We start from the raw sequence: 24,516 nt of genomic DNA, 5'->3' as shown, positions 1-24,516 counted from the left end.
TTTGTTTTTGCACTGTATGTCCATCTCTTTGTCTACCAGTATTTGTCTGCAAAACTTTTAATCTTATCCATTACTTATGAGTGGGTAGAGCTATGGCTTCATATTCACCAGGTGTATTTCTTGTGACAAGAACTTTTTTGGAGTACTATAAAATTTGACCTCTTGACCTTGATATTAGGGTTTGATCCACTTTTACAACAACAACAAAAAAATCCCTAAACTTTGACCTAGGATATAATTTTGAACATCTAGTGCTATCAATCTGATACTTCACATTATTTTGTAATCATTGTGACAGGACCCTTCAAAGAGTTTTTTTTTACCATTTGGTCTTGACCTAAGAGTTTGACCCACTTTTAAAAACTATAATCTAGGCCATAACTTTTTAACAATTAATATTAAATGTCTCATATTTCACAGATTTATTCCATATGACTAAACCTAAATCCTTCAGATGTTAACAATTTTGACCTTTTCACCTTGACCTTTGAGTTTGCCTTGCATTTCAGAAACTTCAGTACTTGCTTTAAGCTGTCATATAGGCATATACTGTATACAGGGAAATTTTCGCCCCCGTTTTATTTTCGCCCCTTTCGCCCTATTATCATTTGGGCGAATTTAAAACGGGGCGAATTCAAAGAATACAGTATAATTTCTTAAACAAAACTATGACTGGGCGAATTTAAAACGGGGCAAAATTGTTTGCAAGTGTGAAAGGGCGAAAATTAGATGGGGCGAAAATAACCCTGTATACAGTATATATAAAGGCGTAAACAACTTAACATAGGATAATATAATATATGTATGCATTAAGTTTATTTGCTGAGTACCTAAGCTAGGATCAGAAAAGATGACTGTCAAAGAATTACTGCATTTTTGATATCTCTACCATAACATCAGAACCTATCTATTACCCAGGGGCAACATAGTGTACAATTTTGGAAATGCAAATTTGGTTGATAATGGTTCAGTCAGTATTGAACAATTGATGACACACAACAACTAGTGGATAGAGAAGCAATAGGTGTAAAAACAAATAACAATAAATTGACACATGAATGCCTCAAGTGTCCTCATGGATTTCAATCCTCACCTTGAAGTTGATCTTCACTGGCATGTCTGAATCGGATGGTGATAACCAGAATGCCGAGAAGTCAGGTATACCCCATTATTGGCACTTGCTCCACATTCTTAATCCCTTGTGTCAGTAGCTGAAATGTATCATATTGAGAATCTCACAAATTTAATAACTTTTTATAAGCTGGTATTTTTACAATGTTTATTTTTTTAAGTAAAATGTGTTTAAAGTTTCGATCAACAATGAAAATGAAAAAAAAAATTATGACAGACAAATTTTGACTGCAAAAAGGGCTAATTAACTTAAGCCTCTGGCTTAGATGAGAAAAATTAAATGAAATATTTCCAGCGTAGTCAAAATTGTCAAAATTTTAAACAAAAGGTCCAGGGGCCACATCGCTAACCTGAGCACATCGGCTAGGAAAATGTATAAATCAGATCAGAATTGAAAGTTTACTGAAAGGGTGTGGTGGCGGGGTGGCGAGGGAATTTGACTCCCCATCATTTCCCACCCTACCGCAAAATGTACTCATGATTTGAACAAATTTACATCTTCAATACATGAGGATGCTTGTAAACATGTCAATATGACTTAACATAGCTTTTCTGTTATTGAGCCTTTGGCTCAGGTGAGCTAAAAAAGTTTCAAAAAAAAAAATAAAAATACTTGCATGTGCTTTTGACAAATCAGGATGATTTAGGAGTTAGGACTATTCTGGTACTTGAATTCTGATCCTTGTGATGACAAGTAACTGTGCCTACAGAGAAACTCAAAAATGTCAGATAATGTAGGTTTAATAACAATGAGTTCATTATCCCTTTGTCACTTTATTTAAAACATGTATTTTACAAATTAACGAAGATTATATTTACATTAAAGAAATGCAAGATAAGCAAAAATAAGCTGAATAGTTATGGTTTTGCTACATGTATAATAACAAAATTGTTATACATGTAATAACAATATCCTTTATATAAAACAATGAATACAGTATTAACCAACTTTTATTCATGTATGAGAAACTTTCCCGAACTTCGCGAGAGCCTTGTCATCATGAATATTTCTCCCCACGAACCTGTCCTAAACGTATACCGGGTATTTGTCCACGAAAAAGGCTTCATTGCGAAAATCAGAGGTCGCGAACTAGTTTATCCCTGGTATCCGGTATATCGTGAAATAAAGTTGCCGCAAATAAAAGTTGGTTAACAGCACCTCAGGCTCTGCAACAAATTTTAAATTTCTCTCTTAGATTTTTTTTTACCTGTGTACATGTATCATATTTATAATCTTGGAGAAGCTATCAGTGTGGTATAATGGAGTGCCCTGCAAATACCTGCAAGTACAGAAAACAACATTTAATAAATATTTTTGAAACTGATAAATATTTTGTAAATATACATGTTATTGTATGTACAGTACAACTCATTTTCATATAAGCCTCTGAATTTATATATCTGCAAATATTTTGGAATTCACACAGGTCCTTGTGGACAGGATAGTTGGGTATTTTTTTGTTGAGGGGTTGAAAGATTTTTCAAGGGGTTGGGGGTGTTTAGGTTCCACGTTTATTCCTCCTAAAAATTGTTCGCCCCATTTCCCGTTCGCCCGATTTTTCATTCGCCCAGACTCTACTTGCCCTAAATCTTGTTCGCACAGGGTCTAATTTAATGTAGATATTGGGCAAAAAATATTTCGGATGAACGGACTCTGCACGAACAGACTCCTGGGAACTGGTAGATTGGGTGAATGACCCCGTTACTGCGGGATATGAAGAGGAAAAGATATTTTACACATACATGTAGTTAAATAACTCAATAGGATACTTGGTAGTGCATGGGTTTTAAAGTAGGAGGTTCATAAACCTGGGTAAAGGTATTTGTAAACAGTATGGATTACCAGAAAGGATTTTGAAAAGGAAAGGAAAATATATCTCAGAACTGAGAATCTAAGTATTTTAATTGTTAAAGGGGGTTAGGTTTGTATTTGAGGACCACATTTCTTTACACATTACAACTTTAGCTTTTCACTCAACATTTTCTATGGTAAAAACACAAATAAAACTTTTGAACTTTCTTCTTATTCCTTTTTTGCAAAGTCAATGGGAGGGTTGCAACCCCAGTATATAGAATAATCTATAATCTAACTTTGTCTCGGGACAAGGGGTACCTGTAAAGTGCAAAACGAAATAGAAACGAAACGAAACGAAACGAACTGAAACGAACTGAAACGAAACGAAATCTGCCGAAACGAAACGAAATCTACCGAAACGAAACGAAACGAAATCAAGACGAAACGAAATCAAAACGAAACTTGCCGAAACGAACGAAACAAAACTTTCAGAATGTTTATATGGTCTATTTTTACTTCATATGAAATTTATATAGTTCAAGCACCAGAGGCAATTGTTTCGCTTCAAATTCCTACATAGCTCAGGCGTCAGAAGGAAATTGAAAGTTAGGGGGGGGGGGCTTAACCAACAAAAAGGTAAACCCCAGTTTTCAATGCCTATGTAATATATATCTTTGCAAGAAAGTGGGGATGGAGGCAACCCCCCCTCCCCCTCCCCGCCGCTTCCGACACCGATGTTATATTTGTTAATATCTTACTGAATAATATACCTACTTAAAAATGACATCGTTCGCTTCGAGAGACCTTTTACTTGTCAGTTAAATCATTAAAGACGTCTATAGTCAAGCCTCTTTATTGAAAACCACTCCTTTCTTCCTCGAAAATTACCTCGATAAAGATAGGAATGTATGTACGTAGAAAGGATACACGAGAATTTTGTTGGAGTTACATGTATAATTGAACAAAAAAATCCAGACACCTTGGAATGGAATACTAAATACTCTAAGTCTCTGGTTTATCCTATGTTTTAAGACATTCGCAATACAACAGCACAGTGACTTTATTTCGACCCGTACATAAACGAGCCTTTACATGTAACACATCAATTTTGATAGATATGTTGAATCTAGATAAATAAGGACTGAAAATAAGAGTAAGACATAAACATTTGAAAATAATGCACATATTGAAACTATACATGCATAGTACGCTCGTGCATATTTGCAGCTTGCAAACATGTGAATCCATCAAGAGACTGAGAAGGGAGCATAATTTATCGGTAATTAAATTTTATATTAACAAGTGCTTGAAGTATATGAATTTTATTTGAAGTAAAAAAAAAGTCCACATGTAGTTACACATTTATAATTATATACATGTACCTTGATTAAAAAAAAACATTTTGATAGTGTTGTTTCGTTTCATTTCGGCGGGTTTCGTTTTGATTTCGTTTCGTTTCGTCTTGATTTCGTTTCGTTTCGGTAGATTTCGTTTCGTTTCGGCCGATTTCGTTTCGTTTCAGTTCGTTTCGTTTCTATTTCGTTTCGCACTTTACAGGTACCCCGGGACAAGCCCTCAGTGACCGGTTCAGTAGGACATTAATCATCATAACGATGGAACATTCAATCTACAATCCCGCACCCCCCCCTTATCTTGGATTCGCCACTATGTGTGTTATTTGCTTGCTGAATTGTTACCAGATCAATGTACAACAGGATCTAAAAACAAACCAAAACATTAGACCTACCCTAGTTCACTAGGCCTTTTCAATAATATAGAAGAGCAGAGAACCTGTATCAGGCACAGGCGATATTGTTTCATGCAGTAAGCTTAGATTTCTACTATATAATAACACGTAGAAATCTAAGCTTAAGTTACTGTATGAAACAAGCGCCTGTGGTATCAGGCAAATCTTTCAGCTTCAACACTTACCATAGATGTTAGATCCACTTAAATCTGTTATTATTAAGCTGTCAACAAATATTCCCAAATAAAGTTATTACATATACACTGTTTCTGGTATAAAAGCTGAAGTAGTTGGAAATCTTACAAACTTACAGAAAATATGCAATTGAAAACATTCTGCTCTTTCTAGTCTGTTTCTGATCCGCATGATGACGTAATTTGTGACGTACGGCCTTCCATAAAAACAAGCTTTCGTTCCATAAAGTAAATTTATATCACTTAGTCATTAGCGTTCGTCTTTGAAGCGAAGATACATTTTCAAGATTAAAATATGAACGACGAATATTAAAAAATTAAGGTATTTCCCGATTCTTTGATGAATACGAAACTGAATAGCCAGGTTCCATTTGCACCACTTCCTGTTACAGAAAAAAAAAACCGAGTCAGCGAGAGCTCCTTTCTATGGTTTGTTCCAGACTTTCCTTTTGACTGATTGTGATCTAATTCCTTAAAACAATGGTAAATATGTATGTTTTGTTAATTGTTTGTCATATTTTGTGTTTATAATGCACATATTTATTGATAATTCAACTTGCAACGAAATCTTTCAGAGTAAATTCGGATTTCGTTCTCATTTCAAGTTCTACGTAACGCAGCCAGGTGAATCGAATGGTCTTTTTATGCTGAGAGAAATTTATTTGAAATTTTACCAAATTATGAGTAAGTAATTTAAATTCATTTTTATTTTAACTAACTTTCATTACAGTCTCTACAACGTCATGTGTCAGAACAAAATACACAGACTGTGTGTTTTGTTCCGACTCACATGTATTCTCTTTAGAGAAGCAGACAGGCTATAGCCTACATCGAGGTGGATGTAGGCGATAGCTTGTCCGGTTCTTTAAAGAGAATAACACATAAACAGAGTGTATCCTAAAAAATAACTTAGACATAGGATGATAGGCCAACAAAAGGTTCCACCTTCTAGGGGATTAATATGAGGCCCATGGAAAAAATATAACTGATTAAACTATTGTATTTGATTTATTCACAATTTAAGAACTATCTAATTATTCTATTCAGATTTTAAAAAATCTATCTTTTCAGTATAGTACTTTTGTAAGTAATTTATTGAAAATTCATCAATGACATGTTTATTGCCATCCAATAGGAATATCATAATTAAAATAAAACATTTTATCTCATTTGATTCAATAGCAGCCTGATATCAGGATATATAGAGTAGGTCAATAAGACACTGTTTGTGTTGAAGTCTATTATGCAGTTATGAATGTGTTTAACACATGGTCTTTTGTTTTTGCTATAAACATAGAGTAACATTTAACATACTCAGTAATACAAGTTGCTAAAACATTGACTTTTCAAGTGATATGATTGAATTCATTGAATTTGTATATTCATTGTATGTCTTCCTAATTTAGGAATTGGTCCCTTTGACCTAAACAATTGGAATATTAGTATGGGTAGTAGACTATTTTATAATAATCAAAATTTCTTTGTAGGAAAGCTTAGTCAATGTCAGGACACAAGACTGAAAAAGACGTACTGAAAAACTGCCTGTAAACACAGATATCATTGAAGTCAATGGATTACCCAGGAGCATCCAAGCAATATGATATCACTTTATCAGAGACTGGCAATTTTTATCACTCGATGTGGCAGAAAAACCTAAATAAACATTGAAATGTTCAATTTCTTTGTTAATTGCTTTTTAATCTTGTATATGAATATCACATTATATTTATGCGAATTTCGCACGATTTTTACATGAAAAACTGATAATTTGGAATTCGCATGAATATCATGCGAAATTTCAGTCACATGAAAATCGCATGAATTTCGCATAAATATCGTATGAGGACATTCGCATGAATTTCGCATGTGTGATTTTTCGCACGATTTTTGTATGATTTTCGCATGAATTTCATGCGAAAAGCAAATCGCATGAAAATCATGCGAGCCACTTTTCCCTGTGTAGCCACTCCTTGCTTCTGAAATTACAATACATCTTGTGACTCCAAAATAGTAGATTGTTTTCCATTTGACTATATACATATTTTATATAGTGTGTTAATATTAAGTCTGTCTGTTTTTATGCAGAAACATTAGCCTTGCCTATAAGTTTAGTTTTATATGGGATGGGCTTTACTCATGGCTTCTACATTATGTATGTTCCTTGTGACTAGACCTTTTATTTGGGTACCGCCAATTTTGACCTTTTTATCTCTTGACCTTGACTTTCGATTTTTACCAATTTTTACAAGAATTATACTAGACTTTATACTTGGCCTAAGTTTTGATAAGTGCATGTATGTGCTAGGGCTTTCATGCTTAAGATGTGTATTCATTGTGAACTTTCAACAGGTATCAATATGTTTGACCTTGACCATAGAGTTTGACCCACTTTAAAAAATAAACTTGGCTAATAACTTTTGAACAGGAAGTACTAGGGATTTCTTATTTCACATGTGTTTTCCCGAGAACGATGTTTTCACAATAAATAAAAATTACTAAAAATATATATATAACATCAACATGTTGGTCATATACTGTCATATACTGTGGAATCACAAATTTTCGAGGGGTTTAATTTTCGTTGTTTTCGTGGTATGACAAGACCCACGAATTCATGTCCACAACGAAATGAAAAATTTCACACATATAAGTACTCATTAATTCTTGATCCACGAAATCAAATCCCCACGAACTAAGAAATTTTCCTCAAACCACGAAAATTTGACACCACGAAAATATATGATTTTACAGTATCGTGCTTTCCCTTGATTCATAAATGATGATATAAATACTTTAAAAATAATTATTAAAAACTTGAAAGAGTTGTGCATCTTAAAATTGACTGTGGTTGAAATAGCCATAAAAGTTTTCTAGCATAAATTTGCTTCTCAAAATTCATTGATTAACTATTTTCAATTATATTGTTTTCTGAAATGAACATTTTTTTTAAACAATGGATACATGTGATATACATGTTCAGCTTCTCAAATAATTGCATAAGAAAATGCTTTTCAAATACTGTAACCATGGTAACCTTTTCAAAATACTCATTTGAGCTTTTCTGATTTCCTTATCACATTACGTCTGTTGTCCATCTGTTTGTCTGGAAAGTTTCCATATTTTTAACTTCTTTATTGAACTAATGGGCCAATTTTAACCAAATCACATAGAAAAATGTACATTAGTATGTCAGTCTGTCCATCTGTCTCAATAAATTTAACCTTGGTCACCACTGTCATATCTATTGAATGAGACGGTGCCTTTTGCATAAAAAATGTCATTTTCGACCCCCATTTGACCCAAAGGGCAAAATAAAAATTCAAAAACTTTACTGCACATCTACATGTACATACCACCACAAACCATCTCCAAAAAGATAATAAGGCTACTATGTAAAATGTAGGAGAGGTTCAAGGAAGACGGCGTTTGCATAAAAAACATAATTTTCTGCAGTTTATTCTAAAAGAATTCATTAAACTCTAATTCATTTATTACAAATTTAAAATGGTTTGCCTGCGAAAAATCCGAAAAATTGTTAAGAATAATGCAATAATTTTATGTTTCATATTCTTTAAAGCGAAAAACAAAATCATTTATTTGTAAAAAGAAATGTTTTGAACCCTTTTGAATAAGCTGAAATGGTTTAACATACAAGTAGTTTTATTTTTATTTATTTTTTTTTTTACTTTTTTCATCTCAACTATTACCTTTGTATCTCCATGCACGGAATAGAGATCCTTTTGGATTATGACGGTCAACATTGTGCTTGCAAACTTTTTCTTTAAGGTCTTTAGACATATCGATAACTATAAGATAAAACGCTCTTCTTGACAAGTAAACTTGGTGGCAGGAATAATAAGCTACTTGTCCTGCAAAGTCAGTCATGCTTATCAACTTTTTCCCATGACTACTCTCATAATGAATTCCTCTGACGGGCAGCTCATCTTCATTGGTACTGAAATCTGTTTAGAAATACATGTACGAAAGAAATGATTTCTGATTAAATGAAAAAGACATTGAATTGAATACATGTATTCTTGGTAGAACAATTGCATATTTTTATCAACAAAAAATTTAACAGAAAATTAGGGATGTCAACAGGGTACCGAACACTTACTAAAACTGGTTTCTCGGAAGTACTTGTATTTATATTTATTATTCTTAAATACATTTATTTATCAAAAACATTAAAAAATAACTAAATTGTGCATACGATAATTAGAGTACCGTCGCCTACATTGTACGCCTGTAAAACACCTGTTATCACCAATGGCCGTGTACATACTCTAATTAGTGAAATATTAACTGTTGCACAGCTTTTCTCACCTCTCGCAGTCCTTAATTTTTGGATGGCTTCAATAATTTGTTTTCATTGGTGTTTCTATTATAATTATCTCAAATCATTTTTAAATTATTTAGTAAATGATACCGAAATCAGACATGCATTGATATGCTGCGTCCGCCTTAAAATTGTAAAGACATATTTTCATTGAAAAAAATGTTTAAAGTCAGCCATGCGGAGTAAATTTAGCGTATACGGGGGTACAATAATAACATACGACAAGCAATCCCAACAACGCTTTTTTGTGTTTCGCTAGTGTGGTCCTCACAAAGGAGCATGGCAGATGGATTAAAACGTCTACCCAGACAAAACTATGAATCAGTTGTAATTATTGGAGCATCAAATTGATGTCTTTGGTATATGTATATTTTCCAAAATAAATAAATAAAGTGGAATAAATCATTTCTGTTAGACTCGTTTGTTTTAAACATGCACTCAAAACCTAAAAAAACAAAACCTTTGATGTTTTACAGAGTTTACCTGGGTTAAAGAAAATTAACAGATTTGTATCAACAATTATACCGCCTATAATGCCTAAACGACCTTTTTATTAAAAACATTTTTTTGCTTTATTTTGATAGAACATTTTGTAATGAAAAAGAACTATCACCCTCTAACTTGTCGTCTATGATTTCGAACAAATCCTCGTGGACATCCAGGCCAACAGTTGTCTCAGTTTTTTCGGGTTCATTTTCCCTCTTTACCCTTTTTAGATTTTCAAGGAGAGTTGTTTTTCCAGCACCAGCACATCCAACGATCATTCCTCTAGCGTGAAACATTTCAACTCTCTTCCCCCGGGATATTTCAACAAATCGTTTTCTTGCATCGATATCCCAAGAAAAAATTTCCTCGGGTATATTCACTGAAAAAGACGTCAGGACATATCAGATAATAAGTGGATAGGCTACATGATTACATGTAATCATATGCTAATGCAATAGATAATAAAAAAGAATCAGAAGCATCAAAGCACTTTTATGATGAAAATATATTGATATGTTGTAGATTTTCAAGTTTTTCAAGAGAAGTCATTAGCACGTATCTTGAATTATACAGAATTTCTATCAAAACATTAAAAGTGCTTGCCAAAAAGTTTTCCAACATGCAATAGAGTTGACAGAATAATAGATATTTAAGGACAAATACCGTATCTGTATATATTACAACAACCTTACATGCATTGTTAGTTGCTGGTGAAATAGAGAAGGATATGGAGGTAAAGAACAGTATTCAGTCTCAAAGTCCATTAAACAAATATACAAAATAAGAGCAGAGCACACTCCGAAACTCCGAAACATCAGAGGTGGGATTAGGTGCCAAGGAGGAGTGAGAATCTCCTGTCGACCAGTCACACCCGCCGTGTGCTCGTTGTCATGATCAGTAAAAATCCGTCGTCAATTCAGTGTATAATGAATGAACTAACAATAAGTATGAAAAACGTAAGTCAGCATTTGACTCAATGTTAATTGTATTTGCTGACGAAACGGTGACGTTAAACGAGACTGCTGATACTCTTGTTTCATCAAATTGATTGTCAATAATTTACCTCGTTTAAAATATCGTTCATACGTAGAGCATGCTTTTGTGTCTCGAATCAACTGAGATAATTATAATTACAATGTATATACTCCGTAAGCAGGTGATGAACACTTTAAAAATACTTCATGAGCATTCCCACCTCTTGCCTTCAAGAGCGAGAAAGAGAAAAAGAAAGAAAGATAATGTCCACGTAAAAATTCGTCTGTAAAAATCAATTCTTGCAAAAATCCAATTACATTCCCGGAACTTTCATATGGTGTCCTAGGGCATTTATTAAATACCTGTATGATATAGAGAATTTTGTTACGGACCACTTAGCAGCTAGACTGCTTGTTGTTTTAAAACATCTGTATTTTTTCATATCTTTTTGAATGTCAAATCTCAAACTGAGCATTAATCGAAATATATCTGTTAACTTGAAAATGAAGGGTTTATATATTTATAATAAATTTGAAATGAAATAGTAGTTAACAAATCTTCACAGACGTATTGTTATTTCTCCTATTCATAAGTTTATTGCAACTGCTAATTTTTCAATTATTTTTTAAGGGAAAATATCCCTCTACTCAGAGAGATAACTTTCTGAAGACAATTTCCTATGCAAATTAATGATCATGAGTTGTCATGTCAGTTTTTATAGATTTCATTCACTAGGACCACTTTATGGTCAACTCAATCGAACCTATTCTAATGTTTAGATGGTGATTTCTAGTTTCTATTGCCAATATTTTTATTAATTATTTAAAATAGTTGACCTAAAACATTAACACTTAGATCCTTTAAATTTAGATATTTTTATCTTTTAACTTTAAATTACCCTTTAATTAATATTTTGGGATGTCGTTGGTCCTATAACACACCTGGCTTCCATTTTTTTGCATATTTTGCATAATAAGTTGTGCTCGATATGAAATATGGACAAAATGCTTCAACTTTAGGTCATTTTCAAATCAATTGACAGGATATGGGAAAAAAAAGAATTTTATAACGTCAAAATACATTTACTAGTTGCAAAATTACATCACGATTGATAGATACATATTCACTCATTCTCCTAGTGATAGATACTGCGACATAAACTGAGCGGTTTTGATTTTTCAAAGGGTCGAATAAAGCTCTTGTTCATTGATTATTTCATTTTCATATGGCAAGCTTCGTCTGAAGGAGATCAAACTAGGATGAAAATTGCCACGACCACCAAGCCCCTTTAAGTAAAATCAGTTCAGATACAAGAAAGGTTTGGGGATATTTTATTTAATATGTACTTACGGCGTTTCCTGATATTACTATGGCACTCTTTCTCTGACATGAAACAATGTACTAAGATATCCACCTGTAAATTATCTATGAAGAGATCGTACATCTCCTTTGGTTTGTCTGGTATATACAAACATTTCTCATTATCACTCTTTTCATAATTCCAGGACCTACAGTACTCTGATACCACGTGTTTGGATGCCATTCTCAGGAAAAACTCCAGATCGCTGTCCTCAACTAAACATTCCGTCACAAAAGCGTACATAACGTTTTGCCTGACTTCTTCTGATTTAAACATATAACAAGTTTCCTGTTTGTTGACGATTCCCTGTAGCTCAGCTGGCACCTTAATTTCGTTACCTGATTCCAGATCATTAAAATACCTCTCTCTGACTGCGTTGAACATTTCTTTATGACCTTGTTCATTGATATCGAGTGTATACTCATCCAAGAATAACAGAGAGTAGAGGAGACATCTTGACGTGTACATGTACGTGTGGTATTCACCTGAAAATAAAGTTTGCAGTCATCTCTATATGACAATATTTTCAAAAATCATTGAAAAAATCTTTATGATATAGTGATGAAAGAACACCTCTCCAATAAGCAATTCCGACCTATTTATTCAATATGTTTAATTGTTTAATAAAACAGGGATTGTTACAGAAAGCTTACTGTATGTCTACTAGAATTAAATGGGGAAAAATCGCAAATTATATTATTTGGGTCTTTTAATGAGATTTTAATACCCTCGCTTTTAAAGCAAGTGGGTAAAAAGTAATCCGTATGTCCGTCCATTTGTACTTTAGTATGTCCGTGTGTTAATTTTTGGGGTACCCATCTCTTATCCGCAACTTCTCTCATAATGTACCACTAAATGAAATTTGATGAAATCTTAATTACATATTGTCATTGTGCACATCTTATTTTACTTTTTGACCCGACGCATATTTTGGGTTAAACATAGCAAAACATAGACACTGCCAATATATTCATATGGAGGGCGGGGTATCATTTAGTTCAATGCTGAAAGAGCAAGAGCCATCTTATGCATAAAATGGCCCTGTACTTTTATAAATTAATTAACTATCAACCTCTTTCCATTTTTATATATCAAATTAAAGTACACACTTAGTGCTTTCATGTTCTATAATGAAATTTCGTTTTGAAAACAGGCTTTGAGAAATTGCAATGTTCTTGAAATTTGCAGAAAATATGCATATTTGACTACCTTCAGCAAAGAATTAAAATATGAGCACGGCCTACGATCCAAAAAATGAAACATGTTTTTTGATCTTCAGAAATAGACCTTTCATTATGTACTGGCATATTTTGGATCAGAGGTTGTGCTCTATATGAAATATTGAAAAAATAACTCTTCAACTTTAGGCCATTTTCAAAAGAATTTGCAGGATTTGAGGAAAATGACACATTCTATGACGTCATAATGCGTTTACTAGGTTTGAAATTACGTCACAATTAATAAATACGTGGTCACCAATAGTCCAAGTGATAAATACTGCATTTGCAACCTAAACTGAGCGGTTTGAATTTTCCGAAATTCTCAAGGCCAAATAAGGCCCAAAATGGCCCTACCTCTTTCGAAATGGGTAGATAACGAAAAAACGTTCTTAATATCATTGTGTCATTACTAACATTCTCTGAGATCAATTAGTTTTTTGGACATACTTAGTCTTGTGTTATCCCAATGGGTATATTTTCCTTGGTAAGTTTTCTTAGTTCGTATGTGAAAAGGGAAGCTACTCCAATATCCTATCAGGTCTGGGTCACAGAAATTTTGGATTTCGTTTGTGCATCTTTTTATCTGAATTTCAAACTGAACATATAAATACGTATTACAACCTGTCAATGCTGTAAAACCCGAAATAGTCTGCTACCGACTATTTAAAATTAAAAGAATTCCGTCCTCATTCACGGTGTCGTTTTTCTCGTTTATTCGTTTCCCAAGATTTAAAAGATTAACGGTTTTCCCCGCTTTTGTACAATTAAAATATTTCTTCAGAGTTATCTTGTTCATTCCAGATATCTTAAAGTCGAACATTTAACGAAAGTATGCCGATTCCTTTCCTTCTTTCCCAAAACTTTATTGTTGTTATGCAGACAATTTGGTTTGTTTACGTTAGCAAAAGGGAGGGGGGTAAATTAAAAAGAAACGAAAGTAGAAAATAAGACAGGAACGTAACGGACAGGTTTCGAAATTAAGGAAAAAATATTCATTAAGGTAAAAGTATTTAATCATTAATCGGGAATATACATGTAAGACTGCCAAAATAGTATATATATACATGTATAAATACATGTATATATATATAATTTGATTTGCAAACATATTAATCGCAATATATATACAAAGACTGTGTATTATTGATACGTAGAATCAAATGTAGTATGTAACCGGTCTTTGTGACTTTTTACAGCTGGACAACCTGCTTTTAAAATATGAGAGAATAGTCAAATTTTTCAGGAGTGGGGTTCTATTTTATTCTTTTGCTTTTATCTTATATATTTTATTCTAAAAAAAATCCCCCCACTTTTATTGCATCCGCTTATTATATTACATTCTAACTTTTGAAATTAATTGTATTATACAAATTTAAGGTGACAACTGCACTTTACCGGTACGTCCAAATAACATGGAAATAGCACATGCTCTTTCTCTATAAGAGAGTCACGCGTCAGCGTGGCGATTTCGCTAAAAAGGCAATAAAATGCAAAAATAACCTATTTTTTGAATTCCTCGTCATTTTTCATGTTAATAAACTACGTTTAATTAACGAAGTTATTAATTAAAACTAAAAGCACTTTCAAAACAAACCTTTGGCTTTCATTTTGTCGGCCACATTCCAAAGTCGTGACGTTGTTAAGCACGTGACTTATTTCAGTGCTGTGATAGGTCAGGGTAGGTGACGTGAAATAGAAAGTTTGACTTCCACTCTATTTGATTGTAAACAGTGATTCATCATGCACCTTATTTAAGATGATTTGTGTTGTGTTTTCTATGAATGGATATTTTTAATTGACTGACTGCAACATTCTAGAATTTTTGGAAATTTTAGCGATAAATGTGATCCTTAGTTTATGGAAATGTTGAATAAGTGGAGGGGCAAAACTTGTAAAGATGCAGTGAGGACTGTCTTGTTTTGTGAAACAGCAATCGGCAGTAACAGAAAAATGAAACGTAAGAGACACATCTTAGATTTCTGGAAAATGAGCTGCACTAAATCCTGGATTTACGAACTAAAATTTATCTATTTCAATTTGCAAAACACTGGATACTTTACAATCATTGAGACCACATGGAATGCAGTTATATAGGAAATCTGTACTAAAACAAGAATGCACTTGGATAGTAGCTATAACTAAAAATTGACGTTTATCTCCTTCATCACCCATAAAAACGTATTTACAACTCATCAAAAAAAGACACAATGGTTCTACATGTATAGTGACACGTACGTATGGCCCCGAGTCTTAACGCAGAATCATCTAACTACTAAGGTAAGTTTGTTTTAATTTTTTTTTACGTATTGGGGGCTGCCGCCCCCACACCCCCGCTTAAAAAAGCGAAAACCTATTTAGATATCTTTTTTTCTCGCTTCGAGAGTTTCTTACACAACAAAATGGTGTCGCCCATCATAGTTGATACGTTGCTAAGTTTTTACGCTGCGCACTGTCACGCGCGGATCTAAAATCAAAATGGCGGCCGTACCGGTAAAGTGCATTCTATCCAATTTAAGGACCTAGAAAATATCAACACAGAATATTTTTCTTTAAGAAATCCTAGTAATCAGAACAAAGATACATGTTCTATCAATGATACAAGCGATGATGTCGAATCAGATGACAATTCAGCAAATCCAGATGCACAGATCAACATGTACGTCGAAGAGCAGATGAATGAAAATCTCTCTGATAACAGCGAAGAGGAAGGCGACATCAACATTCTAGATAATCCATGCACCGAGGATATAAAATTGCGCTCTCTGATTGAAAAGGGATGCAGATGTGCGAAAAACTGTATCTCTACATTTAGTTTTTCAGATATCAGAGAACATATAATTCCCTTATACGAGATGACGAGAAATGAAAGAGATTTCTATATCATGGCGAAATTAAAGGTAAAGGCTAGGAGCAGACAGTCAAAACATGAAAGTTCAACAAGAAAAAGTCTTCGATACCTCTATGAATTCAATGAAGTTGAAGTTTGTCGAGAAATATTTCTGATCACCCATAACATTGGCAAATTTACGTTAGAATCTCTGATTCGTCAACTCACAACAAATTGGTTGATTTCGAGAACTCATGAAAAAAAACACAAGCGGCCGAAAAATGAATACAGTTTTTATGTTTTGAAAGATGCTGCCCAGTTCATTACCAACAATGCTGAGGAGCATGACCTACCCCAGCCGGCAGCAGTCAACAGATATATTGGAGGGCACTACTTCTACCATGCAGTGAAAGCAAACAGTCTTTGTATAAAATATACAAGGATATTTGTACTGATAACAACAAAACAGCAGTAGAATTTAAAACCCTTAAAGGAGGCGGGCAGAGTAGCTGTCCCAATATAAAATTCATGTCCCCACAGACTGACGTGTTTCCTGTCTGTGAACAGCACAAAGGTGATTTTCAATAGGCGATGACGGAAAACGACAAGTTAGCGGCGCTCGACTGATATAGTGCACACTTGCAAGAAGTTAAAGCAGAACGTCAGGTACTACAGTTCCACATAATTGATTTCACATTCTTTGAATTACTTTTTAAAATATTCTAATATAAATTGTGCAATTCACTTGTTCATTTTGTATTTAAAGGATGATGTTCTAATAAAATCTACATTAGATTACATTACAAATAATATTTTTCTCTTTCTGTCTGCATATTATAGACGATTTCAGTTCCTTTAAAAAATATTTTACATGTTTATTCCCTTTAAATGACAGTTGTATAACCAGTGTGTTACACACGCAAGAGCTGAGATAGCTGAGCAACCCGTCCCAGTAAATGCAGCGCCAGGGATGTCGACAGACTTACAGAATGTTTATTATACATTCGACTATTCTCAAGCTGTATTTATTCCGCATCACGTATGTCAAGTCGGACCTTTAAACTTCGCAACACCCAGAAAGGTCCAGGTGTTTGGAGTTGCTATGGAAGGTTAGTTTCTGTATACAATCAATTTAAAATTGTTATATAATCGATGCTGTATTTGAAATAAAATACGCTATTTACCCACTCCCACCCCAAAAAAATCAGAAGGGGATATTAACAATAATGATTGCATTTTACAAAGGTATAAGGAAGCATTTTAACTTCCTTATAGACGAGGATCCCACACCAGGGGAGAACGGAACCAAGGTCAAGGGCGCAATTGGAGTTATTTTGATGCTTCATTACTGTTTTGAGAATTTTGGTTTAGGTGAAAAAGAATGTCACTTACACTGTGATAATGGTTCAGGTCAGACTTAAATTATAAAGATTTAAATTTTAAAAGGTACCATGAAATTAATTGAGTTCGTTGGGGGAAATGAAAAATTCATATAATTCTCTTTTCAGGGGAAAACAAAAACAAATTCATGCTCGCATATTCGATGTGGAGAACGCTGAGTGGAAAGCATTCCAAAATAAATTTGCATATGCAAGTTCCCCATCATGGCAAAAGCCTGGTAGATGCTGGATTTGCCTACATCAAAAAGTTATAAAGATAGGCTGAGGTCGACTCCTTGGAACAGTTAGCATCCGTGGTTAGGAAAAGTGCGATGCCCAATGAAGTTATTGTGTTTGGTTGAGCTGGCGGAGAATGGCTCGATTGGAAGACATTTACTTCAGAGTACTTTGTTTCCTTCAAGGGCATCAGGAAATATAGACACTTTGTCTTCCAGGCAGATAAACCAGGTATGAATGAAAAAATAAATTCATGTGTTTATATTTCTTAGTAATATATTTGGGTTAACAACCCCCTTCCCCAAAAATATAAGATTGACCAAAGTCTTGGTTTCCAAAATATCTATAAGCGATGATCTTGAATTGAATTTTCTTTGTTTTCCCCTCTAATCAATTTCTCCATTTCGCCTATCATTTTTGATTTTTTAAGGTATTGTCTTAGCCAAAGAATTACCAGATTCACCCAGCAAAGAACATAAAACAGGGGATCGATCTATGCACCATTCAACCTCCCAATGTCATTCCAGCAGCTGGATAGAGCCGAAAGAGAGCTGAATACTTGTTAAAATTTATTCGACTATTTGTTATGGCCCCTTACAAGGACGTCGTCGCCCCTTCCCCCGACGCACAGGAAGAGAAACTAATGTCAGTGAAAGTCGCCAACTCCATCAATGAATGTTAAAATAATAATTGAATAACCATGAAATATAATCGATTGTGAAAATAAAATTGAAACTGGTGAAAGTGTTTACATTAATATCTGCATGCATCACTTTAAAAGAGTTTACAAATCAATAGGTGTCCTGCTTTCTCATCAATATTTTACAGCAACGATCTAGTGCAAGGGCATACACTCTATGGATCAAAGTAAGCTTTTACATTTCAACAATAGAACTATTAAGATATCTGAAAAGTGCTGGTGAAATCTTAAAACCAATTTAATAATATTAATATTTCATGCCGCTGACCAGCAAAAAATATACATGTAGCATTCGGTCATACAAGTATAATTATAACAATGAAATTTCAGAATTTAGATTAATTATAAATTATAAAGCACATTTTACAACAACTGTGCTTTATAAATAATAATTAATTTCATTATTATTGGTAACAATCCTCTGTTAAAACTAATGTAAAAATAACTGTATCTCACTTCTAATCTCAATGACCGTGTAGTGTAGGACAGCGCCGCGAGAATTCCTTCGGCATCGGAAGCAAGTTTTTAAATTGCCTAGATAGCCGAGCGGTCTAGCGCGCTGTTCCTGCACTGCTAAGAGACAGATTCCGAAGGTCGAGAGTTCAACCCCGGGTTGGGGCGGAAGTGGGTATATATATATATATATATATATATATATATATATATATATATATATATATATATATATATATATATATATATATATACAAATGTACGACATCAAAAATTCTTGAATTTGCTTTGTGATGACACGTTAACATTTTCGCTTACATTTGTATTTGAAAACAATTAGAGATCTGCAACATGCTGTGCGATTTTAAATGAAAATATCACTGTACATAGGACCCCCACACTTAGAAAATGTAAATTATCACTATTGAATTATATATAATTCATAGAAGGTAACCATGAGACACACCTGCTGGGTTTGAACCGCGTCCAGCCCGAAACAAAATCTTTAACACGACCACATAAAATTTGCTTACTAATTATATGTGCAGGTAAGTTAAGGCTTCCCATAAATTATTGCAGTGTACTCTTTCTGTGCATTCACTTCTCTGAACTACAAATGTAGGGATCATAATTGAAAATGACGTCAAATCGCTGCCATATTGGGCTTTAATGATGGGAAGAGTGTCAGAAACTTTACATATTATTTCAACCTGCATATAGAGTGTTAGAAAACTAGATTTAAATACACGTAAACGTGCTTCAGTCTTTTCTTTAAAAAAATCTTATGTATCTGAATAATTTTGATACTTTTGATCTATTACTCTTGTGAAAAAATTTAAAATATATAAGATAATATACGTTAGGCATTTACCCACTTTATACCCCTGGATAGAAGCAAAAATAAAAAAAAAACGTGTGTAAGAAATTCTCGAGCTAATAAATAATGAGGATTTATTTAAGAAATTTTGTGGAAAATCAGTAAGAGAAGCATACCCGCTTACTGAATCTTGCTTGGAAGAAATGTATGATGAAAAAAGCAGAAATGACCGTCACTTGATCACGAGGTAACGTGATACAGTGACAAGTATACTTGTCAAAATTTCTAAGTCCCCACTTTTATTATTTAAAGTATTTAAAAACCTTAACATTAATGAAATATCTGCTCGCCATTTTGACTTAATTTTTCAATGTTTGCCTGTAACGGCTAAAATAAAATTGGAATCGAATGTGTAATTACTCATCTATGACCGTTTTTGTTAAAAAGCGTGAAGTGCAAGTTTCATATGTTTTCGGGTGTACTTTTCATTTATTTAAATTTCCATGTGTTCTCCATCTTAAGTTGTTTAGGAAAAACAGAAAAAAATCTTGTTTGAAATACCGTGTATGTACGAACGACAATGTGCAAGTGAAGTTGACATGGTCCAAGCTGATGGTAGTAACGGAGAGTTGTATTTCTTTCTTTTGCTTTGGTTTATTTTATTGAAAACCGTAACAAATACCGTCATGAAGATGTGAGAGCTTACTTGTTTCCCTTATGATCATTAAAAATTGCTAGATTTTTAACAAATACCATTAAACCATCCTAGGGTTTAACCGGAAATTCACTGAAACCGGAACTGGAAGTGCCCATGGTCAAGGCGTATACATGTACACGTACTGCAAAGAAACATCAACAGGACTACTACATAAGAATTATTAACTTTTGTGGAAGGAACCTATCTGCACGTGCAATTGCCCTGCACTCATTAAAAACTAAATGAAGCGACCTTAATTATCAAAATTAATAGAAACAAATTGGAAGAGTGGGGAATGTGTGCAAGGGGACCTTATGTACTGTAGGGTTAATATTGTCGGGTACAAACAATTTCAGTAAGCTTCAATGTCATAGACATCTCAACTCTAAAGAACATGACTGGGGCAAGATGGACCAGAGAATGAGCGCTTTTCCAGCAGCAGAATCTAGTGGAAATATAGAGAACGACCTAGTCCTTAATGGAATGACCTTCAATAAAGATTTTACTTTAATTGTGTCAACTCTTTGAGAAGCAATTATCTTGATCTTAATTTGTTGGAATGGAGGGTAAAAGTAGCATTGAACGTTGTGAATTTCTAATTCTAGGGTGTCTTCACTTTTCCTCATTTTGTGTTAAAGTCCTTCAATACAAAAAATAAGATTAAGTAAAAATATTGTTTTGCTACTTTTTATCCTGGAAAAGTATAAATTGATGTAGTCTTGTTTATTTATTATAAAACAGTGTAAAACAAATACTTACGTGGGGACTTAGAAATTTTGATTACTATATATTATATATACCGTCACGTGATCAACGAAGTAACGTGATATCGTGACATATATATTTTATATAGCCTACATAACAAAAACTAAAATTTATACTCGACCCAGCAATTCATTGTTAGTACGTTTTCAACACATTTTAAGCTTCGGGAATTCTAAACATTTCTGGGTAGATTAATTGACATTGCAGTTCCTTGCTCAAAATACTTCAAGTAAAAGTATTCCAAATTACTTGAAAGTACTTGAAATGCTAAATTATTCCAAGCACTTTAATTAAATGTAAACGATACCCGAAAGAGAATTTCCGAGGACTATCCTTAAACTTAAATTTAGAATAAGCCACTGGCATTTTTGTTAAACTCTATGTTGTTTAATGATTTTTTACAACAAAGATATCTCTTTATACATTCTCGGATTCTTTTACAAGAAATCAGAAAAAATAGATACATTTTTCAGAGAATTAAAAATGGATATACGAGGGCTGTTTAAAATTTACGCTGACTTGTTGAACAGAAAAAATATTTGGCGCCTTAACCCCGAAAATTGTACCAAATTATATAGAAGAATCTTTACTTATACGATCTTCAAAATCTCATATCAAAATGTTGTAAATTAATATACGTGTATCAATTTTTAGTGATTTTTCAGGACATATCAATAAGTCATGGGGCAACAAAATCTTTGACGTCACAAGCATAATAAAAAAAATACATTGAGCTTTCATTTTCTCAATATTTACCCAAGAGTACCTGTACAGTTTGAGTTGCCTTATCCACTCAACATCCAAACATCATTTCTTGTCAAGCTAAAAATCTATTAACAAGTAAAGACTATTCTTTCTTTTGTTTAAAAATCACAAACTACAGGTATTTATGAGATATAGTGTAATATTAGTGACTCTCTATCACGTTCTTTATAGTCCGGATAAAGTTTTTGTCAATTCCTCCCTTATAGCCTATTTACAGGGATCAAACGGTGTAAGATTTCAATATGCTTTTTGTGGACAAATGTCTCGAATACCCTAGTCTTCTACATTTTTTTATCATGCATATTTGGATTTATGTTGGCGATATCTCGAGCGTAACACATAATTTAACAAAAGTGTGATGCGCTGTCAATTCAGGAGACGTCTTTTTCACAGTCGTTTTCACGGGAATCCCATCAGAGAAAAAAAACATATTCCTGTTAGTACTTCAAGTATCACATCAGAAATCTAAATGCATAATAATAGATCAATTTAAGGTAATTCCACCCTCCTATGATGTCATAGGTTTTTGCAAAAACTGTAATTAGTTTTAAATACAAACCTAATAGAACACTATCTGGTGGAAGAATGTTTTACAATAGTTGTAATGATAAATAGTGAAAAGTAAAAGAATTGAAAGAAAAAGCATATTTTGTTTATTTAATCAAATCTTTTATCTTAAAGTTTACAAAATGTTGACAAGGGCAATAACTCCACCTATGGTCTCTTCATTTAGGCATACGTGTATGCTTTATTTTACTTCTAATGTAAAATAGTTTCCCTAATATCCACAACTCAAGGGTATCTTATAAGTATGAAATATTTAGGAACATTCAGCATCAGAACAATGCATTTAAACCAGTTTGTATATATATTTTTCATAGTACTGTTTATAAAAAGTGCGATTTTTAGGAAAACCTTTATTCTTCTGTTTATCTTTGTTTCGCATTTCAAATGATATGGTAACCTATACATTTTCAGCAATAATTGGCAATAATTGGTAAATTTAGAGTATATTAAATGAAAATAGATGTTTTTGTACTTTGAACCATTAAAATTGTGAGAGTGGAAATACTTTAAATACTTACTTTAACGATCTATTTGAAAAAAAATGTCGCAAAATTTCGCAAATTATAGTAAATTATTGACTTGAAAATTTGATTCCGCATGCTTTTGCTCCAAATTCTTTGTCGTGCTTCGTACCTCTCCATCAGGGAAATCAACATATCGATAATTTTGGTAGGATTTTTTTAACATACAGCAATTTTGCCCATAGATTTTGAGAATCTTTAAGATACATATTTCTGTGAAATTTCATAACTACTTGACGTCTGTAAGAGTAAAAAATGCCACAGTCCGCGTAATATTTGAGCGGCCCTTGTAAATGTATGTTTGAAACTCAATACCTACTTTGTTGTCTGTAAGCTTTGTTGTCGATGATATAAATATCCCAGTGTTGATGTTGACCTATGCAGGATCTTACGATGCTAGGTCTTCCGTATTTCCAAATAATATTTAAGTGTCTTTCATTATCATGAGATATTCCTCTGAACTCCACAATCCTTCCTATCTGTTTCAGGTTATTCTGAAACACTCTTCGTTCGTTTTCATTCTTCAAGAGTATTTTAAGCGGAATATTTACTAGAAAAAAAGAGTTTTATTGTAAATTATTATATTGAAAGTCCATAGATCAATTATAGCAAAGAAAGACAAAACTGATAAAAATGATTCAAATTTAAAATATTAAATGTTCGAAATTCGTGTCCTTCAGCACGTTTGAGACCTGTTAAGTTGGAAATAGATGTATAATTTAAAATTTACTGCGCATCAGCCCACTCTGGGGCAATAGTTTTATCATTTTTCCTTCATTTTTGCAGATATCTGTTTTGAGAATTTCAAAGTAAAGACCAATTATTTCAACGTACAAACAAGATGTACTTCCCTTGAACAACAGGAAATAAAGAAAAACTGATCAGTAAATATTTCTTTAATTAAATAAAGAAAATGATTAAAGAACACGTAAATTGAATAACTTCATGATATTGTTTATACTTTTAATATTTTAATTCAATGATTAAATGAAAAATGTATGTTCTACTAGTAGATGTAGCACCTTAAACTGTTTAAAAATATCAACTTTATCATAATATATTAAGAAAAAAAATTGCATCTGAAATATACATGGCAATCTACCTTTAAACGTTGATATCTGAAAGACTAACATGGATTTCATGGACATACATGTACATGGATCTATTATATCTACCAATATATCATAAATATTATACCTCTATTGAAATTGTTCCAATTTGATTGGGTGGTAAGAAAAGTTTAAAACACAACAATGACTCCAAATGGTACTGTTTACAGCCATAATGTCCTACGAATCATTGCTCGTGGGATATAATGACCAGGTCATTGCTATAAATAACCGCTAAAAAATGACCTCTTAATCAAAAATTCCTTTTAAAGTGAAGTTATGCATAAAAAAAATATTATTCAAAATAAATGAAACATATATTTTAAAATTGCACATTATTAGTTTTGCATTACCTTAAAGAATACGGAATATTTTATCAGGTATTCCAACAATCTATTGGAATTCCCATGGGTACAAATTGCGCTCCGTTAT

At 33.1% G+C, this 24,516-nt stretch overlaps 1 protein-coding gene and 2 long non-coding RNA genes across 3 annotated transcripts in view; 1 reads left to right on the top strand and 2 right to left on the bottom strand.

The window, feature by feature from the left end:
* The window catches only part of LOC134257597 (probable serine/threonine-protein kinase pats1), a 33,219-nt gene extending 20,720 nt beyond the window's left edge, over positions 1 to 12,499 (bottom strand). The window contains exons 1-3 of the mRNA XM_062740185.1: positions 12,018 to 12,499; positions 9,820 to 10,071; positions 8,575 to 8,829 (exon numbers count right to left, since the gene is read on the bottom strand). Coding sequence (XP_062596169.1) covers positions 8,575 to 8,829; positions 9,820 to 10,071; positions 12,018 to 12,495 — 985 coding nt within the window. The 5' untranslated portion in view covers positions 12,496 to 12,499. The remainder of the gene's footprint in view (positions 1 to 8,574; positions 8,830 to 9,819; positions 10,072 to 12,017) is intronic.
* LOC134257596 (uncharacterized) lies at positions 1,800 to 5,110 on the bottom strand. Its single transcript, XR_009989956.1, has 3 exons — positions 4,985 to 5,110; positions 2,340 to 2,411; positions 1,800 to 1,835 (listed from the first exon to the last, which is right to left on the bottom strand). It is a non-coding gene; the product is annotated as an uncharacterized LOC134257596 (long non-coding RNA).
* Positions 12,500 to 17,343: 4,844 nt separating the features above from the next.
* Positions 17,344 to 18,326, top strand: LOC134257598 (uncharacterized). Its single transcript, XR_009989957.1, has 3 exons — positions 17,344 to 17,484; positions 17,583 to 17,921; positions 18,121 to 18,326. It is a non-coding gene; the product is annotated as an uncharacterized LOC134257598 (long non-coding RNA).
* The last annotated feature ends 6,190 nt before the right edge of the window (positions 18,327 to 24,516 follow it).

This window comes from Saccostrea cucullata, unplaced genomic scaffold (assembly GCF_032062105.1).
Source record: "Saccostrea cucullata isolate Sc308-1 unplaced genomic scaffold, CSIRO_AGI_Scuc_v1 ctg1949, whole genome shotgun sequence".
In the NCBI taxonomy this organism is placed as follows: Eukaryota; Metazoa; Mollusca; class Bivalvia; order Ostreida; family Ostreidae; genus Saccostrea; species Saccostrea cuccullata.
The sequence above is the reverse complement of the archived record's forward strand: the minus strand, read 5'-3'. Positions and strand labels throughout refer to the sequence as shown.